The sequence below is a fragment of the Pararge aegeria genome, chromosome 4 (genome assembly GCF_905163445.1).
Source record: "Pararge aegeria chromosome 4, ilParAegt1.1, whole genome shotgun sequence".
Lineage (NCBI taxonomy): Eukaryota > Metazoa > Arthropoda > Insecta > Lepidoptera > Nymphalidae > Pararge > Pararge aegeria.
The window spans coordinates 5,112,368-5,132,981 of NC_053183.1; the positions used below are offsets into that span (position 1 = coordinate 5,112,368).

The 20,614-nt window shown below is 33.5% G+C and overlaps 1 protein-coding gene across 1 annotated transcript; it reads right to left on the minus strand.

The window, feature by feature from the left end:
* Positions 1-677: 677 nt before the first annotated feature.
* LOC120623254 (protein obstructor-E) lies at positions 678-19,844 on the minus strand. The gene is made up of 5 exons (XM_039889173.1): positions 19,711-19,844; positions 3,053-3,111; positions 2,720-2,882; positions 2,036-2,230; positions 678-898 (listed from the first exon to the last, which is right to left on the minus strand). Exons 1-5 carry the CDS (start codon positions 19,754-19,756, stop codon positions 678-680), a joined length of 684 nt encoding a protein of 227 aa, XP_039745107.1. The 5' UTR covers positions 19,757-19,844.
* Between the last annotated feature and the right edge of the window lie 770 nt (positions 19,845-20,614).

Genomic DNA, 20,614 nt, shown 5'->3' on the forward strand with positions numbered 1-20,614 from the left:
AGTTGAAAATATACTCATAAACGTTTAAAATCTTTTATTTTTTACATATAGAGTATTTTCTATTTACATTTTTTACTGTTCTTTATTTTATTTTATTATTTACATGGTTTTTTATGAAAAATATATACAAACATTCATATTAAGGGGTAACTCTATGGTAACTAATATCACGCAAATTATGGTTATTTGATAAAGTTTTCTCGTTTGTAGTAAAGATATAAGATTGTTAGCGATACTTATGTAAATAATTACACGTTGTTTTAATAATTTCATATTAATAAATAGTATTCGGTGGAAAATTACTTCCATCTGCTATTTAAAAGTAAATACAATGAAGTTTATTACAAAACGAAAACGAAGATTTTGCTTTGTAAATTATATCTTTTCAGTTTTACATTGATACTAATTAAATAGCATAATATATAAATATAAATATATTACATGTATCTTTTAAGTATGTAGATATCTGGTGTTTTTTTATTTACGTATTTATTGAAATACGAAGTATATCAAAACACGTTGGAAATTATAATAAATTCATCAGAGGTGAGTCAATAATATTAAATAAATCAAAAATCAAGACGCTTACTTAGTTTTAATTCGCAACATACTTTGTATTTAAACTTATTATGTAATATTCGTTTTCGTTTAATAATATATTTTTGTGGTTATATAAATTACGCATGCGCACAATGTGGCACTAACTCCGGGTCTTCGCACGTGAGGTTCTGGTCGTCGAAGACCTTGCCTTCTCCGCAGGTGATGAGACGAGGGTTGCCTTCAACGCAAGTGATGAGTCTGTAGCAGTCACCGGGCACGGGGAAACGGGGGAAAGGCCAGAATTTAGCTGATTGTGTATGCGCTGGTACCTTTGTTGGGCATTTGAAACCGACCACAGCTGTAAAAAATTAAATAACATATAGTTTTTGATGTAAAACTTCTTTAGGCGCGACTAGGGAGTAACTCAGATTTTTTAAGTAACGCTTAAGTCAGACGTCTGTGTAGTTTCCGCTATTTAAAAATAATACTTTGGATTGGTCGTAAGTAAATGTCATATACTCCACGCTTCTTAACTTATACGCCAGCTAGTGGCAAATATCACAATCAATAAGTATTATTTATTTCTAATATTTTCAAACGGATTAATTGTAAATAGCAAATTGAAAAAAAAAGAACAGTTTAAAAAAAAAAATATATTGCAATGTAATAAAAAAGTATATTTTGAAAATCTCTAAATATACTTGTTTATTACTTTTGTAATAAATAAATTATTAATAAATTGACATGTACTGATCTAACCTTCAATTTTCTACTCTCAATTATTCTATTTAACAAATAAAAATATTCATAAAATGTGAAAGTGATATTAATGAATTTTATTAATAATAGAATATAAAATGAAATAGTAAATATTAAACGAAATGGCGGAGTCCCAGAACATTTAACTCTATCAACAATAAATAATAATAAAAGTTTTACTTCAATCGCGCGTAAAGGTCACACGCACACACTTTTTTTTTTTTGTATTTTGAAATTGTATACCACTTTTTACTTGTATACCACCAAACAAACAAAAAGACACACTATCGCAATTATAATTTAGTTTAGATGAATAGAAGTTGAATTATAAACAATCGACTAATTGGAAACGGGCATAAATTAGTTATGTCTGCATATATCGTCTGAGAAAACTGCAGAATTCCTTCGTGGGGATGGGTATGGCTTCTAATATGATACTGAAGGTAATATTAGATATACCTTTACCTAAGTTTACACAATAAATCGAGGTTACAAAGCAATTGATGAATTTCTTAACGCCAAGGCAGCTTGGAAAAAGTGCGCTGCGCTTTAATCTCTCACAAGAAAGAAAAACCAAAAAGAAACTGTAAAATTATGGTCAAGAATAGCAGTATCTAGTATCTGTTTTACAAATTGGTGGTAGAGTCACTACAAATAGACGTTAACATTTAAATAGCTAACGTTTAATAGCTAGCCCTATAAATGCACTCTCACCTGGTGGTAAGTTATAAATTACCTTCAGGGTTACAGAAAGGCTGGAGAAGGTCGGGCCAGTTGCATCCGTGGGTGCGTTCGTCGTAAACGAGACCGGGCGTGCAGGGCTCCTGGTGTGGGACTCCAAAGGCACACTTGATGTAGCTGGTGGAGCATTCCGCACTGTCAGGGTAAATGCCGAACTGGTACTCGCAGCCGGGAGTTGAGTAGGGTGTCACTGAAAATATAAAATTACATTGTTATATAAAAGTATGGAATATTTTATTTATCTACTACATTTTCCTAGTTCAATAAAGGATTTGTATTTGATAGCAATAAATCTTAATTAATATAGGATGTTTACTAGAAATAATGTCAATACTGTCAATTTCCTAACATCGGGACTGCATATTTTTAACAGAAAAATCCAGATGAATATATGCGGATATTTTAACTAAGAGTTGCAGTACGTTACCTAAGCGCACAATCCCATATTGGAAGACTGTTGTGTTTTTAATATATCAGTCAATCAATCAATTTTTATTTATTTGCCGATACAGATAAATAGATATTACAGAAAAAAACGTAGATCTTAACTATACCACGCCAAATTAGCATTCAATATCCCATATATACCCAGTAGAAGAATAACACAATGGACAATAGATAATAGATTAGGATATACTTACACAAACTTAAATTCTATTGTTAATATAAAGGTACTTACAGTCAGCTTTCCTCTCTCCGCACTCGACAGCCCAGTGGTAGTTGCAGTGATTGTGTACAGCGCCTTTGCCATCAAAAAGTAGGCCATTTTCGCAAGTCTCTACCGTAAGGGTTCCATTTGTGCAGAGAAAGAACTGGTCGCAGAGCTCTGGGTGTGCGTACGCCTAAAAGAAGAAAAACATAGAGATTCTGTTATTTTTGTTACGTCCCTAACAATATGATTATGAAGTTTAGTGGGTTACAACATGTTTTAGCAAATGAAGTTCAATATAAAACATTTTAACTTTATAATTTGGTTTGGTATATTCTCAACTAAAAAAAAAAAATAAGTTACCTGAACTCCGTAGGGTTCAGGACATGCTGGTGCATTCTGAAGAAGAATTCCCGCATGCGCTGAAAAGAAAGACAAATACGTTTTCACAATGGTCATTATTATATTAACCGACTAGAAGTACAGCAGTTTGTTTTGGTTTTTAAAAATCAGTAATTTTTTTTCCGGGATTCTATGCTCTTTATCAGGTGTCTCTATGCCAAATTTTAATCTAAATCGTTGCAGTGGTTGAGCCGTAACCAACTATCCAATCCACCAATATTATAAATGCGAGGGAGAAATCTTTTAGCATTTATAATATTAGTATGCACTTGGCGACCTGGGCGGTCTGCTAAGCTTCTGGAGTGAGCTCGGCTGGCCGGAGTGACCCAGCGGGGCGCCGTACTAGTGGCACTACGTATAATGGAAGGTTCCGGCCGAACAAGTACAGAGACAAGCCCAGGAGAAAAAAGAAGCAGAAGAATATTAATTTGGTGGGACGTTCAAAGCTGGACCATAGGTTTTCTGACGGATTCTCAAATTCCATTGTCTTTTGCCACAGGACAACATACTGCATAGCCTGAAGTTGTCTTATAACTTTTATTCAAAATGTATTTTCACTAACAGTGAAAAATAGTTTTCCCGCCCGCTTCTTCATCCGCGTTTATTAAGGTTAGGTTTCTAAAAATACCGTGGAACCATTTACTTGGCTGGGCTAAAAACTACTTTATGTTACTCTCCGTCTTTTTGACTAAGTCTACCCCAAAAATGAGGTTAATTTGTTGCTTAGTAAGGTCTTAATTAGGTTTGTATATAATATATATACCATCATACTAATACCATAGGATAAACAAACAAAAAAAGCACACTTTCGCATTAAGTTAGTAAAAATTTCTCATAATCCTATCCCAGTAGGTACAACTTGTGTATAGTTAGTTAATGAATTCTAGTCTTTTCGAGAGTGCGTCGCCGTCACACATCGTAATCCAGCCATTTCCCATCTCATTTTTAAGGACATTTGTAGTCGTCCTTCGCTGCGCCTACCGGCACGCAGTCTCAACTCCGAACATGTCTAGCCCAGCAGATATTAGTTCAATGACAGATATACAACCATATGCCTGCCTACTTGTCTATTTTCGAGCTTAGAACAAAAGATACGAGGGTCCCTAACGGGTCTAAGAATCTCGTAATAAACATTCTTTTATTGCCTATACATAATGGATATGTTTGTGCGAAGCATGACGGTTAGGCAACTATGATGTGAGGTCGAATGCGGCCATTAATTGGTTCATTAGACAATTAATTTCTTGATTTCATTTTTCCGTGGGTCGGGTATTAAGGAATTCTATTAATTTATTATAATTGTCTAACAAATTTTAAAATTAACTTTGATTGCATTATAGTTATTATAATAATATAACGTTAATTACTGTTTTATAACCGGTAATTTACTCCATGTAATTAATCTATCATAGACTGAAACCTAAAATTTATGAAAACACTTTTGGAAGTTGCTCTAGCAAATTGGATAATTGAATGTAACTAAATATCCATTAGTAGTTACTCGCGATCTCAAACGCAACAATTTCTGTTTTCTGCAAAATAAGTCATTTACCGTCTTCAGAATATCGGTAGATTTAAAAATCATTAGAAGGCCACTAGTTGACTGAAGTTATTTGCACTTTCGTATGTATAATATCAATTTATAAGCGGTGTTTCAAAGAATAACTTTCATAAAAGCCATTTTGTATTTTTTCAGAGTTAGCGGAGCTATTCTACGCCCCAGAAGGCCCTTAAAAATTTCCAGTTTGGTTCAAGGTATTTTTTAACCTTTGTTCACTTTCTCAGATTTTGTACATCGTCTACAGTAAGCTAATGAATTTACCTCTTAAACACACTCGTATACAAGTTACATTATTCAAATACAATTATTTAAATATTTATAACCAAGCCACGGCAAAAACCTTTCACCAGACCGGAACTGAATCAGTTTGGAAATTAAAATATTGAGCTATTACAATAAAATTTATAAAACTTCCGCTCTTAAAATATCTTACTGTGAAATAGACGTAAACTCTAGTACATTAAACTCGTCTTATAACTTAAATCTTATCTATTAATCGCAGTCAAAGATGCACGATATATAAAACAAACGCCATGTTAGTACAGTCCTGTAAAAAGCTATTAGTGTTTTATCAACAAGAAATAAATATTTTCTACAACATATGTAGTAGACGACTAGGTATAGATTATATACTTCGTATTCCCTTTTATAGAGTAGTAAGGAAAGTGCCCGTAAAAAATGGGACTGGAAAGTATACCGTTTCAAACAAAAACGTTCTAAGGTAACAATCCACAAAAACAAAAAAATATAACTGAACCGTTTGTTATACTCTGTGAAAAGCAGTAAAATCAGCGGTTACACGTACAATGGACGGTTACAGGTCAACCAAGTGCGGAGACGGCCCAGGAACAGAAGAAGAAAAAAAGCAGTAGCATCGGTATGGTGTAATTTATAATTTCTTCAATCTTTATACTCCACATCAAACAGAACTTTGACAATACTCTCTCTACGCTCGTTTCGCTCCGACGCCGGAGCATTCTTAGAACGTGTTGACTTTACCATGAATCATTGTTAGGCCAACATAAAATTATTGTTCTATGTTCTAAATTATTGTATAGCAAAATAAGCTTCATTTTCATAGTATATAATGGAATTCCGCAAAGTAACGCCTGCATCTGTCCAATACAATTTTTATTAATATTATTTAAATAATTGTAAAGCAGTAATATCATAAACAATGTTTTCAATGTATTTAGCTTTTATGAACGCAAACATTATTTCTACTGCTTGAGTAGTTAAGAGTAGTGTATCAAATTAATTGGTGTACACAAGGTCAAGTCGACTAAAATTAATTGTTAAGTAATTTATTATACCACTTTTCTATTTACTAGTACTGTGTTCGTGCTCATTCTCTTGAACGCAAAACCATAGTCACGATAACGTGTATATCAGCCGGCGCATCATTCACTTTTACTTTTCTTCTTATTCTGACAGATACAGTTTAACTATTATGTAACGAATTGTATTTTAACGGAATAACTCAAAGTCGCTGTTAGGTAATTGTTGCCTTCTTTAACTTTATTTGTATTTCACTTCGTATAGCGCTTCTTTGTATCATTGCCTTAGAATGATGAAATGGGGATTGTCCAGTGGGTAGGACTTTGACTTCTCTTTCGGGGGGTAGAGTTCGAATCCCAGCACGCACCTATAACTTTTCTAAGTTATGTGCGTTTTAAATATAAAATATCACTAGCTTCTACGGTGAATGAAAACATCGTGAGGAAACTTGCACACCTGAGAGTTCTCCATAATACTCTCAAAGGTGTGTGGAGTCCACCAATGCCAAACTGGGCTAGCGTGGTGGTCTACGACCTCAACCCCTTCTTCGGAGAGGAGACCCGTGCCCTCGGGTCAGCAGTAGGTTGATATGATGATGATGATGTATTATTTTTGGGTGTCGTTGGCAGAGTATTTTCTTATCTTTATATATTCGTACACTTATCTTGACCCAGATGTCTATTTCAGACCATTTTCTTGTCTCGTATGCAAGTACGAGAATGAAGATCTTTCACGGGTACGAGTCTGTCCACGCATAATGGTGTAGCATGGAAGTTACATGTTCAAAACCCTCTTTCACCGTAGAGTGTCCAGAAGTGTACCCGTCGTGGGAAAATGGGATACTAACCGGCTGAGGCTGACAATGCTGTCAAAATTGACTTTAGGCCAACATTGACTTTAGGTCTTAAGTGATATAATGATTTTTATACTCTTGACTATTTTTGAAGTTGAATATTTCTATGTCCATTAAAATTCCGTAAACGGTAACGTAACTTTCGTTGTGAAATAAATATAATGCAAAAAAAAGTTATGACATTGTTATATGACAACAATAATTATTTCCGTGACCTTGCTGTACTTTATAAAAGGTAATGTCTCGATCTGCCAGCTATTCACAGATGTTAAATGAGACGATAAAATTTCGCTTTTTGCTTTGTTTAATATTTATTATCCTAACTCAATTATGAAATATATTTCGCATTAAATGGAATGCAATAATTATTAACACTCAAAGACTGAGTTATTGTGAAATATAATACACTAGTTTCTGCCTATGTCTTCGTCTGCGTAGAATATGGTCAGTTTTATTTTATGGTCGAAAACAGTCAGTCAGTGGGAGCGTACCTACCTTTGACTTTACATGTGTGTGGCGTGCCTATAAAGAAACAAGCTTTTGTCTAAAGAGTAAGTAGATTACCTTTTTAAAATGCCACGATAATTATTTGAGTAGTTGGAAAGCGTAAATCACACATTCGCTTTTTAATACTAGTTAGAATTGCTAGTTGTACTGTGCGGATTTGTCTGTTTGTTGCGGATTATAGAAAATAACATTGGTGTGCATTGTATATTATAGACTTCATTTAGGCATAAATGTAAGGTCTGTTTTTCCTGGTCTGATCCAATATCGCGCCTTATGAGTGTTATATAAGATGAAGAGGAATATTTTGTTTTTAAGATTGTAGTACCGTTAAGAAAACCATTTGAAACATTGTTATGACAAAATGTATTTTTCCCATAGTTCATTGGTTATTATTTCATTTATTTTAATCCCTTTTTTTATAGGTTGCTATATAAGAAATTTCATCACATTTTTGTAACCCTTATCGCTGTTTATGGTTTATTAATAATGAATGAATGAATGAATGAATACACTTTTATTGTACACCAAAGTAAAAAAGTAGTTACAGAGATATAAATACAGAGAAAGAGAGTACAATTTTGTGACGTTCGCTACATAGCTATTTCTTCCAGGCAACCAAAGGCGTAAAAGGAAAAAAACATAGAAAAGAGGTAGGTGGTGCATTCAATAAGATTTAAAATTATACAATTATAAAAATAAAATATATAACTATAATATATATAATAATATAATTTTATATATAATTTTATTTATTAATAAGGTTAGAATGTCCCGTTTTGTAAACTGCGCAGTATTAGATAACTGCAAAAAATATGAAGAATAAGTAATACAACCTAAATTAATATTAAGCAGCAACAAAGCGTGTACTTAGCGCTCCATACATGTAGAGCGAGCGAAAGTAGTACCAACTAGTGGTCAGCCTTGGTACGCAACTGACCGGCTGATAGTGTTGTCAGATTACACGTTAGATACTTTTATATTATCAGTTTAATTCTTATGTAACTATATCTACACACATAGCATTTAAAAGCTTTTGCTTTGTTCCGTTCTCTGTTGATTTTAACATGAGTGAGTTGTTAAAGAATTTTTAACTAAGATTTTTTTGGTTAATCAACATTTCTTTATATATAGTTCAACTGGTACATACCACGATAATATTTTTGGATTTGTCGATATTTCGACCTAGTTGCACAGATCGTGGTCACGACGGGAGTTGGTCATGACGTTGAGTCCCGTGTATGTATGACATCGTATGGTTTTATCATCGTCATCTCAACCACAGGACATTCATTGCTGGAAAAAGGTCTTTAGTAGGGATTTCCTATCTTTGTTTTGTGCCGCTTGTATCTAGTTGTGCTTTTTAACGGAAGTAGAGCTTTTTGTGACATTGCTCGTCTAATTTCTACCAAGCAACACTCATGTGTTCTAGTCTGAATGACGTGGTTGCCAGTGTAATACCGATAAATGGACACAGGGCGGCATTTTCCAAGAAGTTTGCCTTGTATGTCCTCTAAAGTTTTTCTTTGTTTATAGTTGATGGACTTTCTCTAACTAGATACCTCCTACCATACGAGAACAGAGAAAATTCACCAGATGTTCGCGATTTTAAAAGTAGTTGTCTATGCTTTTTTAAATTAAATATGGGGTTTGTTTTTCCGAGATAAAAGTCTCAACCCACAAAAGGGTTTTTAATCGTACGGGTAAGTTTCCCGGAATATATAGTTAATCTATATGCGTTGAATACCATTAATATCGGTGGGGTAGTTAGCCCTAAATAAGCAACAAAGAAAAAGAGACTTTCACATGGATAATAATTATAATAAAATAAACCTTTGTATTTGTATCAGCATTAATCTTTTATTATGAAATGTAGGACCAGTTAGCCACAGCTAAAACAAGTATAACGAACTTATTATATTGGAAGGACTATTTCTCAACAGTGTAATGAAATTGCATTAATCCGGTTGCTATATTTCGACACTTGTTTAAAATTCACGTTTCCGCTTTAAATTTAACGAAAACTATTTGGAATAAATGACAAAATTTGGATTAATTACAATAATGTACATATTAGCCATTACTTATTGAATTATTTATGTAAGTGGGTTGCGTACTTAATAGGGATTAAAATAATTTTAGTTCAATTTGTAAGTTTTACTTATGGTCTCTTAAAAGAAACGAAAGAAAGCTTGAAAGCGCACTGTTAAATAAACTTATGTAATTAGATGGAAGAGTTTACTTACGTAAACTCTATTTTCATGCTTACTAATGAAAGAAGACTCGCAAGGAGCTTTTGTTCATTTATCGTTGGAGTTGAAAATGGAAGACGAACAGTATTTTTTGGGTTTTATTCGAATACTAGTTGTACCCTGCCACGCTTCGCTGTGGCACATTGTGATTGAACGGTTGAGAAAAATAGATAAAAACAATCCTTGATGCGTGTTATATATCATGCTAAAATTTCAGCCCGATCATTGCAGAAGTTTTTGAGTTTTTGAAGCGTACACAAACCAACATAACATTTTTATATATACAGATATGTGTTTTAGCACTAAAGATGTCCGTCCTACTTCCAGAGGCAACCAGTATTATTTGGAAATTATAGATAGTTGCAATCATTGACTGAAAATCTTACATAGACTCTTCCGCACTTAAAGTTTTAGTAGTAGTACCTATTAAAGCATTTTGTAGCCAAGCTTGTCCAGGGAAGTCCCTACTATCCCCATGCCTATTTAAGCTGCTAAGCTGCGTTCCAGTCCGAAGGGTATCATTTCATAGGATGTGTTCCTTGCATGACATTCAAAGTTTTCCTCTTTTCTTTTATCAACAATTATAATTATATAAATAATTTTAACGCCCCCACAATCTCCTCTAGGGCTAATTTTTTTTGAAATCTGATAGTAAGTGACCTTAATTTAACAAACATGAAAATTTAATTAAATTTTAAGTCTGTGGGAATTTTAGTATAAAATTTTCTTTTTTTTTCATTAGTTTTCGTTACCGATTTTGTGATTTAAACTTCATTCAATACATTCTTGTTTGCTCGTAACATAGCCCAAAAAAATTCTATCCAAATTTCATGTCTAAAAGAGTTAAAATTCAAAATTTAGTTTTTTATGATTTTTTCTAATAGTAACGCCCCTGCTATCATTAACGCCACTTCGGAGATTTAACACTTATTAAAAAGTTAGCATATCCATTAAGTCAATGTATCCTCTATATGGATGCAATATTTCATTTCAATCGGATGTAAAGTTTAATAGTTTTAACGGAACAACCGTAAAAAACAATATAGATGTATATATTAGTATAGTTAACAATTTTGAATTCGAAAGCTTGATGAATCATTTTATCGAAAATCCATATGAAAATTATTATATTCAAGTAGGGAAAGCCCATTCACAACCTGAAACTACGTATGCCATTACTACGCTCGTGCGTACAAAGATCTCAGGTGTGAATTTATTTTCGTAAGCGGGAACTTGTCGACACTGCTTCGATAAGCTGTAAGTGCCTCTATGAGAGTTTTTAAGCGATACGTGATATGTTTTCATCTGACGTAAGTCAATATTACTGGCTTACGATGTTGTTTGTGTAAAATTTACGAGTGTGGTTACAGCCTAGAGTAAATTTTACATACCTACGTAAAATTGGCACAGAAAAATAAGAATATATGGTGTACGAGGACAGTTTATCTCTAAAGAGATTTCTTCCAGAAGTCCCCGGATATGGGAGACGTTGAATTAAGTGAGCGCTAAGTTCAGTGCAGTATGGTTTATTTAAACAATAACTTTTAAAGGTTTTGTCCTCATTGAATGAAGACAGCCTGTAGTGAAAACGACTGAACGTTGAAATTTAAATTTTTGAGAGACTATTCTTTGATGACCCTAGAGTGCAGCACCTCTCAAAGGAACCGGAAGGACTTCGTTTAGTTATACCTCGAAAGGAATTAAACAAAGACATGATATTTGTATAAAAGTATTCATTTAATAAGATACTTTAAAAAAAAAAAAAAAACCAAAAATGGTAGGTTTTTTGGCTTTTGGCGTATTTTTCTCGGGACATCAGAAACCAACGTAGTTGAAGTTGCTGGCAATTACTAGTTTTTCATAAATACATAAGTTAGGAATGTTTTGAACCTTCACAAGAAAGTAACAACTTTCACTAGAGGTTATATTTTTGGACGTGTTTAAAGATTGACCATGTTTGACACATAAGTCTTTTAAGTTGAACAACGATAATCGGTTACACAAGCGCGGAAGACGCAGAGAAACCTGTTCGCATCTCGTAAGCTTATGTAACGATGCGGCGAATAGGTAAAGCCGGGGAAACATCCATTATCCTAGATTAGATTATGTATGGTTATGGATACACACTGTGACCATTTAATGAATACAGTGTGATATAGAACGGATTGATGGAAAGCTTTTTTAAAACATCGACATCATCAACATGATATTAAAAGGTACTTTAAGCCGGAAATAATAGTAATTCTTATTTTCAAATGTCTGATACTCTCCCCTTTAAATAAGAATAAAGCTAATAAAAAGGGGAATAGAAATATTTGACGTTTAATTTTACTTTGAATTAAATCTGCCATCTGAAGATTTTAGATCGGTGAACAACATCAGGTTTAGGTTGGTGCAACTGGAAATCTATTCTTTCCTGTTTATTTAAATAGCATTATCTTCACATTTTCCTACCTTTCTTATGGAAAATCTCATACAAATATTTTTTTAAAAATCAGGTCCGGGTTTCTAAAAGTTAATTTCTTAATTTCCGAAAGTCAGACCACTTCAAAATTAACACCTTTATATATCTATATTTAAATTTTAGACAAGTTAAATCACGTATATTGTAACGCGTTGCCTAGTTACATATCATAGATAAACTAGGAAAGGTAATAATGTGCTTATAATTAGTTAAATTAGAAAAGGTAATAGACCTTTTCTAATTTAACAAAAAACATTAAATATGATATTAGTTTCTTAATTTAAACTATAATTTTACTTTTAAAAATACGAAATTTTGTGGGATTGGCCATTTTTTCATTCGACGGATCGATGTAAGGCGAAGGACTGACTTGATTTTTTTTACTCAGTAAAGAACGGAGTAGCATTTTTCATTTCATGTTGTTTGCCTGTAATCATCTGTTCTAGTAAATATTTGACTTTATGCAGCAGTGTCCGATATAGTGCTATTACGATAATAATTACATAAAATGGTAAACACAATGCAAATGAGAAGGTAAATCACGTAATTTATAATGATTCAACTCCGTACAATAGGAAGTAAACATCATTGTGTATTCTAGACGAACCGTAAGGAGAAAGCTTTGTTTATATACTTAGAAAGAAAGATGCTATAATGACAGAGATGTATTCGAACATTACGTCTTTAAGGAAAAGTTCAAAGGTTTTATAGAAACCTGGCACGTTTTATCAGTGATAAGCATACAAATTATTATCTGTTGGATAGTTTGTTACAATTAAAGTTGATACATTGTTAAACACTTTTATCAATGTGTTTGTTACATATGTTTGGCTTAACCATAGCACCCATCTTTTGCAAATAGAGACAGAAGTTTGCATCCTGGAGACGGACATATCCTATTTTTATAGCCTGGAAAGCCACAGGATAAGGTTCCCGGGGGATATATATATAGCCATGTTAACATCTTAATACAGTAATGACGGCCGATTGGCGCAGTGGGCAGTGACCCTGCTTTCTGAGTCTAAGACCGTGGGTTCGATTCCCACAACTGGACAATATTTGTGTGATAAAAAATATTCATCAGTTATCTTAGTACCCATAACACAAGTTACGCTTACTTTGGGACTAGATGGCGATGTGTGTATTGTCGTAGTATATTTATTATTATTATTATTAGTAATGCTGCTCGAGGCAGAAATAAGCATAGCTTTAGTGCGTCCTCGGGCAAGCTGTCTAAACAGTCACTAAAATCAGTATTGCCTGTTCATAGTATAGTAATTTTCGTGGCGACGCCTACGATCTGTTCTGCCAATTCGAACCAAAGTTATGATAGCCCATTCTCTCCTTCTCTCAATTCTCGATTATGCGGATGCAAGCTTTCTTAATTTGACTGAAGACCAGATTAACAAACTTGAGTTTCAAATTTGGCCTACGCAAATATGACCACGTTTCCGAATTTCGACAAAAACTCAAGCGGCCGACGAAATTCGCCGTCGCCGGGATTGGCATGTATTTTCGCTTCTGTGTATTATTTCATTTAAAAACTCTTTCTTAAGTTAAAACAATGCTATTGGCTATTAGTTTGGCCTTGCTAAATTAGTAACTAGGTATTGGGTACTATATTTTATCGTTCATCATATCATTGTTTTTAATTAAGTGAGGAATTGTCAAACCTATAAAATATTAAGTGCAACTTTTTACTATTTGTTATATATGTTATAACTCAGATTTAGGTATAACTTCTATGAAAGAGCGATTAATAGCTTAGGAGAATGTGGTGGACATTGCGGGTTATTAGGTTTTAACCATTAATATCAGTTGTAATAACCGGGACTGAAAGGCTATGGTACTCAGGCAGTCTAGGTGGCATTGAGAATTTCTTGACGAATAAAACCCAATTTCAAACAGCTAATGGCTTATTTGAACATCTATGCATAAATTTAAGGTATAGAAGTCGCTGGATGATAAAATTAACGTACTAACCACTTAACCTATCAGTAAGTTATAAATAAACACTAATGATAGTAGTATATGTTATATAAATAACCATTATGAAAAGTGTATATTTTGCAATACATATAATTAAACAATTAAGAAAAAGAAAAAAAAACGCGCGCGTTGAACTTCTTTGTACAGACAATACAATGGTTGTATTTACCACGCTACACTCAGCTCCATCTTGATCGATTCACTCAATGCTTATTAGATTTATTAGCTAATTAACTTTACAAATTACACTGATTAGTGTTAAGTGACAAAGAAATATCAAACATTTTATGTAGGTACGAGTATGTACAGCATTCGAAATGTACATCGGCCATAAATTCTTTGTGAATTAAAAATTTTGCATTTTCATCGTTGCAATCACATATTAATATTATGAATTATTTTTAGATTACTGTATGCGATGAAAATTATTTTTATAAAGCTAGTATTTTACGTGCAATTAATAAATAAATACTTACTAACGGGTCCAGTTCTGAGTAGGTATAATATACCTACACAAAACTGGGCCCGATAAACTTTAAACGTTTTACTTTTGTGAAAGTTTTGATATTTAACTAAATAGCCTTTTAACGCAATCACGACCTACATAGGTACACAAAATTGATTAAAAGTTGTAAGGTCAAAGTTATGATACCTAATATGTAGATATCCAAATCCGGGTAAGCAATTTGCCATTCATATGGTTTTAATTTGGATAGCAGTAGACAGATCCTGAAGAGACGGAATTGGAATAGGAATTGTATTTTAATTTAAAACGAAAAAAAAACCGGAAATATTATAACTGCGGTGTCTTTGCTTTTTTGTTACCCATGCTATAGTCAACCCATTCGCGTGACGTATCCTGGTGATGGAGTCTTTATCCCAAAAAAATACCAGAGTAAAGTTCCCATGGGGCTTTGTTCACAGGTAAACCGAGCGGTATAATATTTTCTATAGAGATTGTTTAAAAATAAATAAATAATAAGGAATAAAAAAAAAGAAAAGAAACGCCATGAATTCGCGGGCAACAGCTTATTATATGTTAAGGAATATGATTTTAGCAAAATATTTACGAAAACTTAAGTTTTTATCGAAATAAAATTTAAGAATAATATTAGTTCAATGTATAAATTTAGTAAACTGCTTTTTGATTGTTTAGATTATAACAGATTGTATCCTTGTCCGTTGTCAACATAAATGTTTTTAAAGGGGTTTAATATGATCATAACAAATCAGTAAATCTAGTTTTACAAAATGATATAACATTATATAAATATCTTGTTCCAAATATGATTTTTAGCCGGTCGGCCAGTCGGACAGGTGAGGACCTTGAGTTTGACCGATTCCGGCCCCCTTTCCAATTCGTTGAGCAACACGAAGGAAATCGTTAGCTCTGGTTACAATGATTTAAAAATTACCATAGGATATTAATTTTAAAATCATATTAGCCTGTATTAAGTTGGATTAGTTACCACTCTAATAAATTAATTAAATTTATTTGAATATTAGTTGGTAATTCGAATAGTAGTCTAAGTTGAGTAAAATATACAGTAGCGATTTGAAAAATAAAAAGTATCCAAGAATAATTATGACAAATTTTGATATAATTAAGACTTAATCATTGAATTAGGAACACACAGAATCCTCAGCCATTATTGTATGCAGTGCACTTTGTACAAAAACAGTGAGAACGTTGCTAGGTTTTTTTTTCCCATTTTGTTCAAGAAATCAATCTAAAGTAAGTAGAAAAAGAAGTAGTTCCCTTCCGAGTTTTAAGAGTCGTCTGAAGGACTCTACCCTTTCTTTGAGTTATGGTATTTGGAGTAGATTCTTTATTCATCATCATCATCATCATCTCAACCAATTGACGTCCACTGCTGGACATAGGTCTTTTGTAGGGAGTTCCACAATGCACGGTCCTGGGCCGCTTGCCTCCAACGGCTCCCAGCTACTCGCCTGATGTCATCTGTCCACCTCGTTTGGGGCCGACCTACGCTGCGTTTACCGGTGCGGGGTCGCCATTCCAGCACCTTAAGACCCCAACGTCCATCGGTTCTCCGAGCTATGTGCCCCGCCCATTGCCACTTCAGCTTCGCAACTCGCTGAGCTATGTCGGTAACTCTAGTTCTTCTACGGATCTCCTCATTTCTGATTTGATCACGTAGAGATACTCCTAACATAGCTCTCTCCATCGCCCGCTGAGTGACTCTGAGCCTTCTTATGAGGCCCATAGTTAGCGACCATGTCTCTGAGCGATTCTTTATTATTGTTTTAAAATCTACTTATATTTATATATGTTATGTATATATTTAACATACGTAATTATATTTATATATTACGTATGTTTTTTAGATTATCAATGTATTTGTATAAATAACATTATGAAAAGAGTCATAGAGTATATCATAGAATACATTATACATAGAGTCTACCGGTGATCCTAGAGCGGGCAGTTACCTTGGCCAACGAATTAGTTTGGCCATCCAAAGGGGCAATGCTGCCAGTATCTTAGGAACTGTGCCTCGTTGCGGTGGTTTCGAGGACGTCTTAGATTTTATTTAGTTTTAAATAGTTTATTTTAGGTTATATTTATATTTTAAAGAAACAATATTACTATAATTAAATTAAAAGATTATATGCGTCTAAAATATGGCATAGTTGAATAGATGCATCTTTGATTTTGTTCAGCTTTAAAAAAAAATTATTTGTATTTATACATTTTGGTATTTATGTATATCTATCAACACTCTTGGCACTATTCTCTTGCTGTAAGTCCTGTCTAACAAGGTTGCATGTAAGAGATTGCTTGCAGCAATAAGGCCGCCTGTGCATGTCTACATTGTGTACTATATTATATGTGCAATAAAGAGTTTCTTCTTCTTCTAAAGTGGAGTGGTTTTTGATCCTTCAATATTAGTCGTGTCCACGGTTTCTGTATGTTATTAATTCTGTATACTTAATTTAATTTTCACACCAATTACTCGACAGTGCCTTATACGTCCTATAGGCTTAGCGGGTTTGTAATGTTTTACTGGAGTCCCTTGGAGCTTTTATGATTTGAATAAGGAACATCACGAACGGCGAATCTGAATGGAACCTATTCATTTTAATATTGCTATCTCGCTCTCGATGGTATCCCTGACACTCACCAGAGCCTGTGAATCATAAACCATAGAGTAAAGGTTGTAAAAAATACCTCCAAAACTAGATTTCATCGCCTCCCGAGGTTTGAAAAGTAGAGTATTCATCTCAGGGTTTAAGCTGCCCTCGTTTTGGACGCCCCTAATACCCTCGCTTAGCTCAGGCGTCTAGATACAACACTCTCGCTTCGCTCGGGAGTTCCTCTAAAATCCCTCGTTTGCTTGGGATGTACCCCGGTGCCCCGTAACATAAGACCTTGTTGAAAAATCTACTATTGCGTCATAACGTAATTATTTGTGAAATGTCAATGTCATATTTAGTTGCAATTCTGTTGTGAAGGAAGCCTTAATGAACAATGTTTCATTGAAGTAATTGTCGTAGAAATCGAAGGAAGTAATTAATTTCAAGTACTCAGTAGTTCATTTGTTTCTAATGTTAGTACTATATACAAAGAACACAGATTATGAAAAACTAAGTAACAAAGATCATTGACGTAGATAATGTTACGGTTCATGTTTTAAGAAGAGCAGTGTTTATCATTCATAATTACGTAAAACGTATTTTTTAAACAGGATATTTTATATTAAATTTCTAATATAGAAACCTTAGACCAAAGTATTTTAAGATAATGTTTAGGCGCGGCTTGTATTAACGCAATTCAAGTCAACCATTTCTTGCGCCTACTATTATTGTAAATAATCCAAACCCTTTCCAATCTTGGGAAACCAATAATGAAGGATAATTTCAATGTATCCACCATAAACTGTTCACGAATGCCTTGCTTTAGTTAAAATTAAAACATATCTAAAGACACAAATACATATAACAAAGAACTGGAAAGATTACAAGAATTAAAATAAGGACTACTTTATACGCTAACTAACAAGTTGTAAAGTTTGCAAAAAAAAAAAAAAATACTTAAACATAAAAATTATCAGATTACATGTTAATTTAAAATTTGTCAAAGCCCAAAGATTGGCAATATCTAGTGCCAATTATTAAACCATTCATAATAAGTACAATCACAGTTATATTCATAGTTATAGCCATTGTGCACATATGATAGCCGAGAAGACGGATTTATTTTGTTGCACTCTGAGTGCTATATATATTATTAAAATTTACATTTAACTACTAATAACTTTTTCCTGTAATGCCAAAAATGTAAGATGGTAATAAATAAATAAATAAATAAATAAATGTATAAACTGATATATAAAAATCATTCCTGCGAAATAAAGAATCGATCGTATGTTATTTGAATATTTTTACGTATGTTTAATGACATTTAATATGCTGCCATCCAGTTTTTTATCTTGTAATACGAGTTTAGTTATATAAAACCGATTAAATACTAGTTGTGTGTATATAATATGTAAGATATTCTGACGCTATACGGCAAAAAGAACAAAATAGTTTGTAGCCTCGAGCTAAATTAATTGGTGATCTAATCTTTATAAAAATTTACCTATGCTTAAGGTCGCCGGAAAAATTAAAAGTGGTGGTTTACTGACCGACCGCTTTCAGTGGGTTACAGTTTTGAAATTGAAAATACTATGCTAAGGTTCATCGAATCATAGCAGGAGATACAGATTAAGTAAAGCAGTAGTTTTTGCTTTTTTTATAGCATTTAAGATTTGTAGGTGCAATAAAACGTACAAAGATTACATTGTATTGGGTAACCTTAAGCACGTGCAAATTAGAAATAGAGTTGAAAGAGAACTGTCAATTGCGATACTGTCACAGTATTTAACAAGAGCAAAATGCTATCTTTAATGTTATCATATAAATTAGTTTAGATTAAAAATACTACTAAAATAATCAGGGTCATATTATAAGTCGAACGTAAATTTCGCACAAGATGAAGTAAGTGTATGAGTAAGAATAGTTTATGTATTCAATAAAACTAGTGTGAAACCTGTAGTAATGTAATAAGCTAGTTATTTTTGGGATATTAATACTTCGTTTCATCATTAATATATCTCTCATATATTCGTAACATCATAATAGTATCCCATAGCATAAATGTCATTTACGCATAGGATGTATCTGACGTCACCTGTACTTATAAACAAATTTGTCTTTTAAGGAAATTATTACTTTAATTCATCATTAAGATATCAGGGTCACTTATAAAGCGAATGTAATACTCGCACAGGGTAAATTGCTTTTGTATTATATAGGAGACTGGAACTTGAGCTCATTACCCAGGTTTGTTTTTTAATGGATATTATTACTTAATTGCTTCATTATCATATCAGGGTCGCTAATATCGGTAACGTCATTTTTCGTACAGGATTAAAAGCTTGTGTATTAAATAAGTATATATGAAAGTTTTAACTACTACGAGTAGTTAATCAAATTGTTATTAAGTAACTAACACTTTACTTCATCATTAACTTATCAGGGTCGCTCGAACTCCATTTTCGCTTGAGATGAATAGCTTCAGTATAAAATAGAGCAACTGTGTGTAGAGCAACCTTTACTGAATAAAAGATTTTACGTATAATTTTTTGTAATGATAAAAATTGGACGAAGGTTATTATTGGATAGTTTATATATGTAGGTATCAGTTCTTACCATAGGCGATGCAGAGGGTTAAAATCGTGAATGCACTTGTGGTCATGTTGTCTATCCGTAACGACGTCCGCGCGTGTTACTTGGCCCGGCAGCACTGGCGCGTGCGCATACAACGGCCACCGCTACCACCAGCAGTGCAGTATGTATAGAGCGGGCATATATTCATTGCAGTTCTAGTAAGAAATTTTGGACGACCTCCCTGTAGCAGCAGTAATCGTTGTGTTCTGTCTGTCTGTCTCTTTGAGTGTGTGTGGGTGTGTGTGTGTGTGTGTGTGCGTGTGTACCACCTTACTAACAAAGCCGTTCCGCCAAGAGATTAAGCGTTTAGGTACGATGCCGCGTAAAACAGACTTGGGGTTATTTCCCACCTACACCCCAAATTGGTTTTTACGAGGCAAACTAAACTGTAGGTTTAATATAAATGCCTTTACACATTAGCATGCTACAATCTGCAATAAAATAAAATAAATTTCCAATGCTTTAGCTACTTTTTGCTTGTTTGACTACGGATCAAAAGGTCTTAAGGGTCGATCCCCGTGTCGAGGCCGAATTTGTAAGGTATGCAGTTTTTATATTGAGGAATTGAGTATCAACCTGGAATTAGGAAATTAACACTTTCAACAGCTATAACACTTGCCGTGCAATACGCCACCTCGTTAGTCCTTTTTATTAAATCAAACATGTTCTAATAACCTCTGGTGTTTTTTTTTTCGGTTATCGTAATTTGGCATCCGGCAGTTATGACTTTGTTTAAAGAGCAGGATTGTACTATGAATACGACCACGCAGTTTGAGTTACCTATTACGAAAACGGGCATACACCTCGCGGCGTGCTTTGTGTGACAATATCTCACCGATGTAGACCTACTAGAAGGGACATGATATAATAATACGTGCAACATAAT

Bases quoted from the DNA above. Each gene is read 5' to 3' on its own strand.
- LOC120623254 (XM_039889173.1), bottom strand. From the start codon at position 19,756: ATGACCACAAGTGCATTCACGATTTTAACCCTCTGCATCGCCTATG. The intron at 2,231-2,719 runs GTAAGTACCTTT...TTATATTTTCAG, and splicing joins CGGAGAGAGGAAAGCTGACT to TGACACCCTACTCAACTCCC. The intron at 899-2,035 runs GTAATTTATAAC...AATTTTTTACAG, and splicing joins GCCTTTCTGTAACCCTGAAG to CTGTGGTCGGTTTCAAATGC.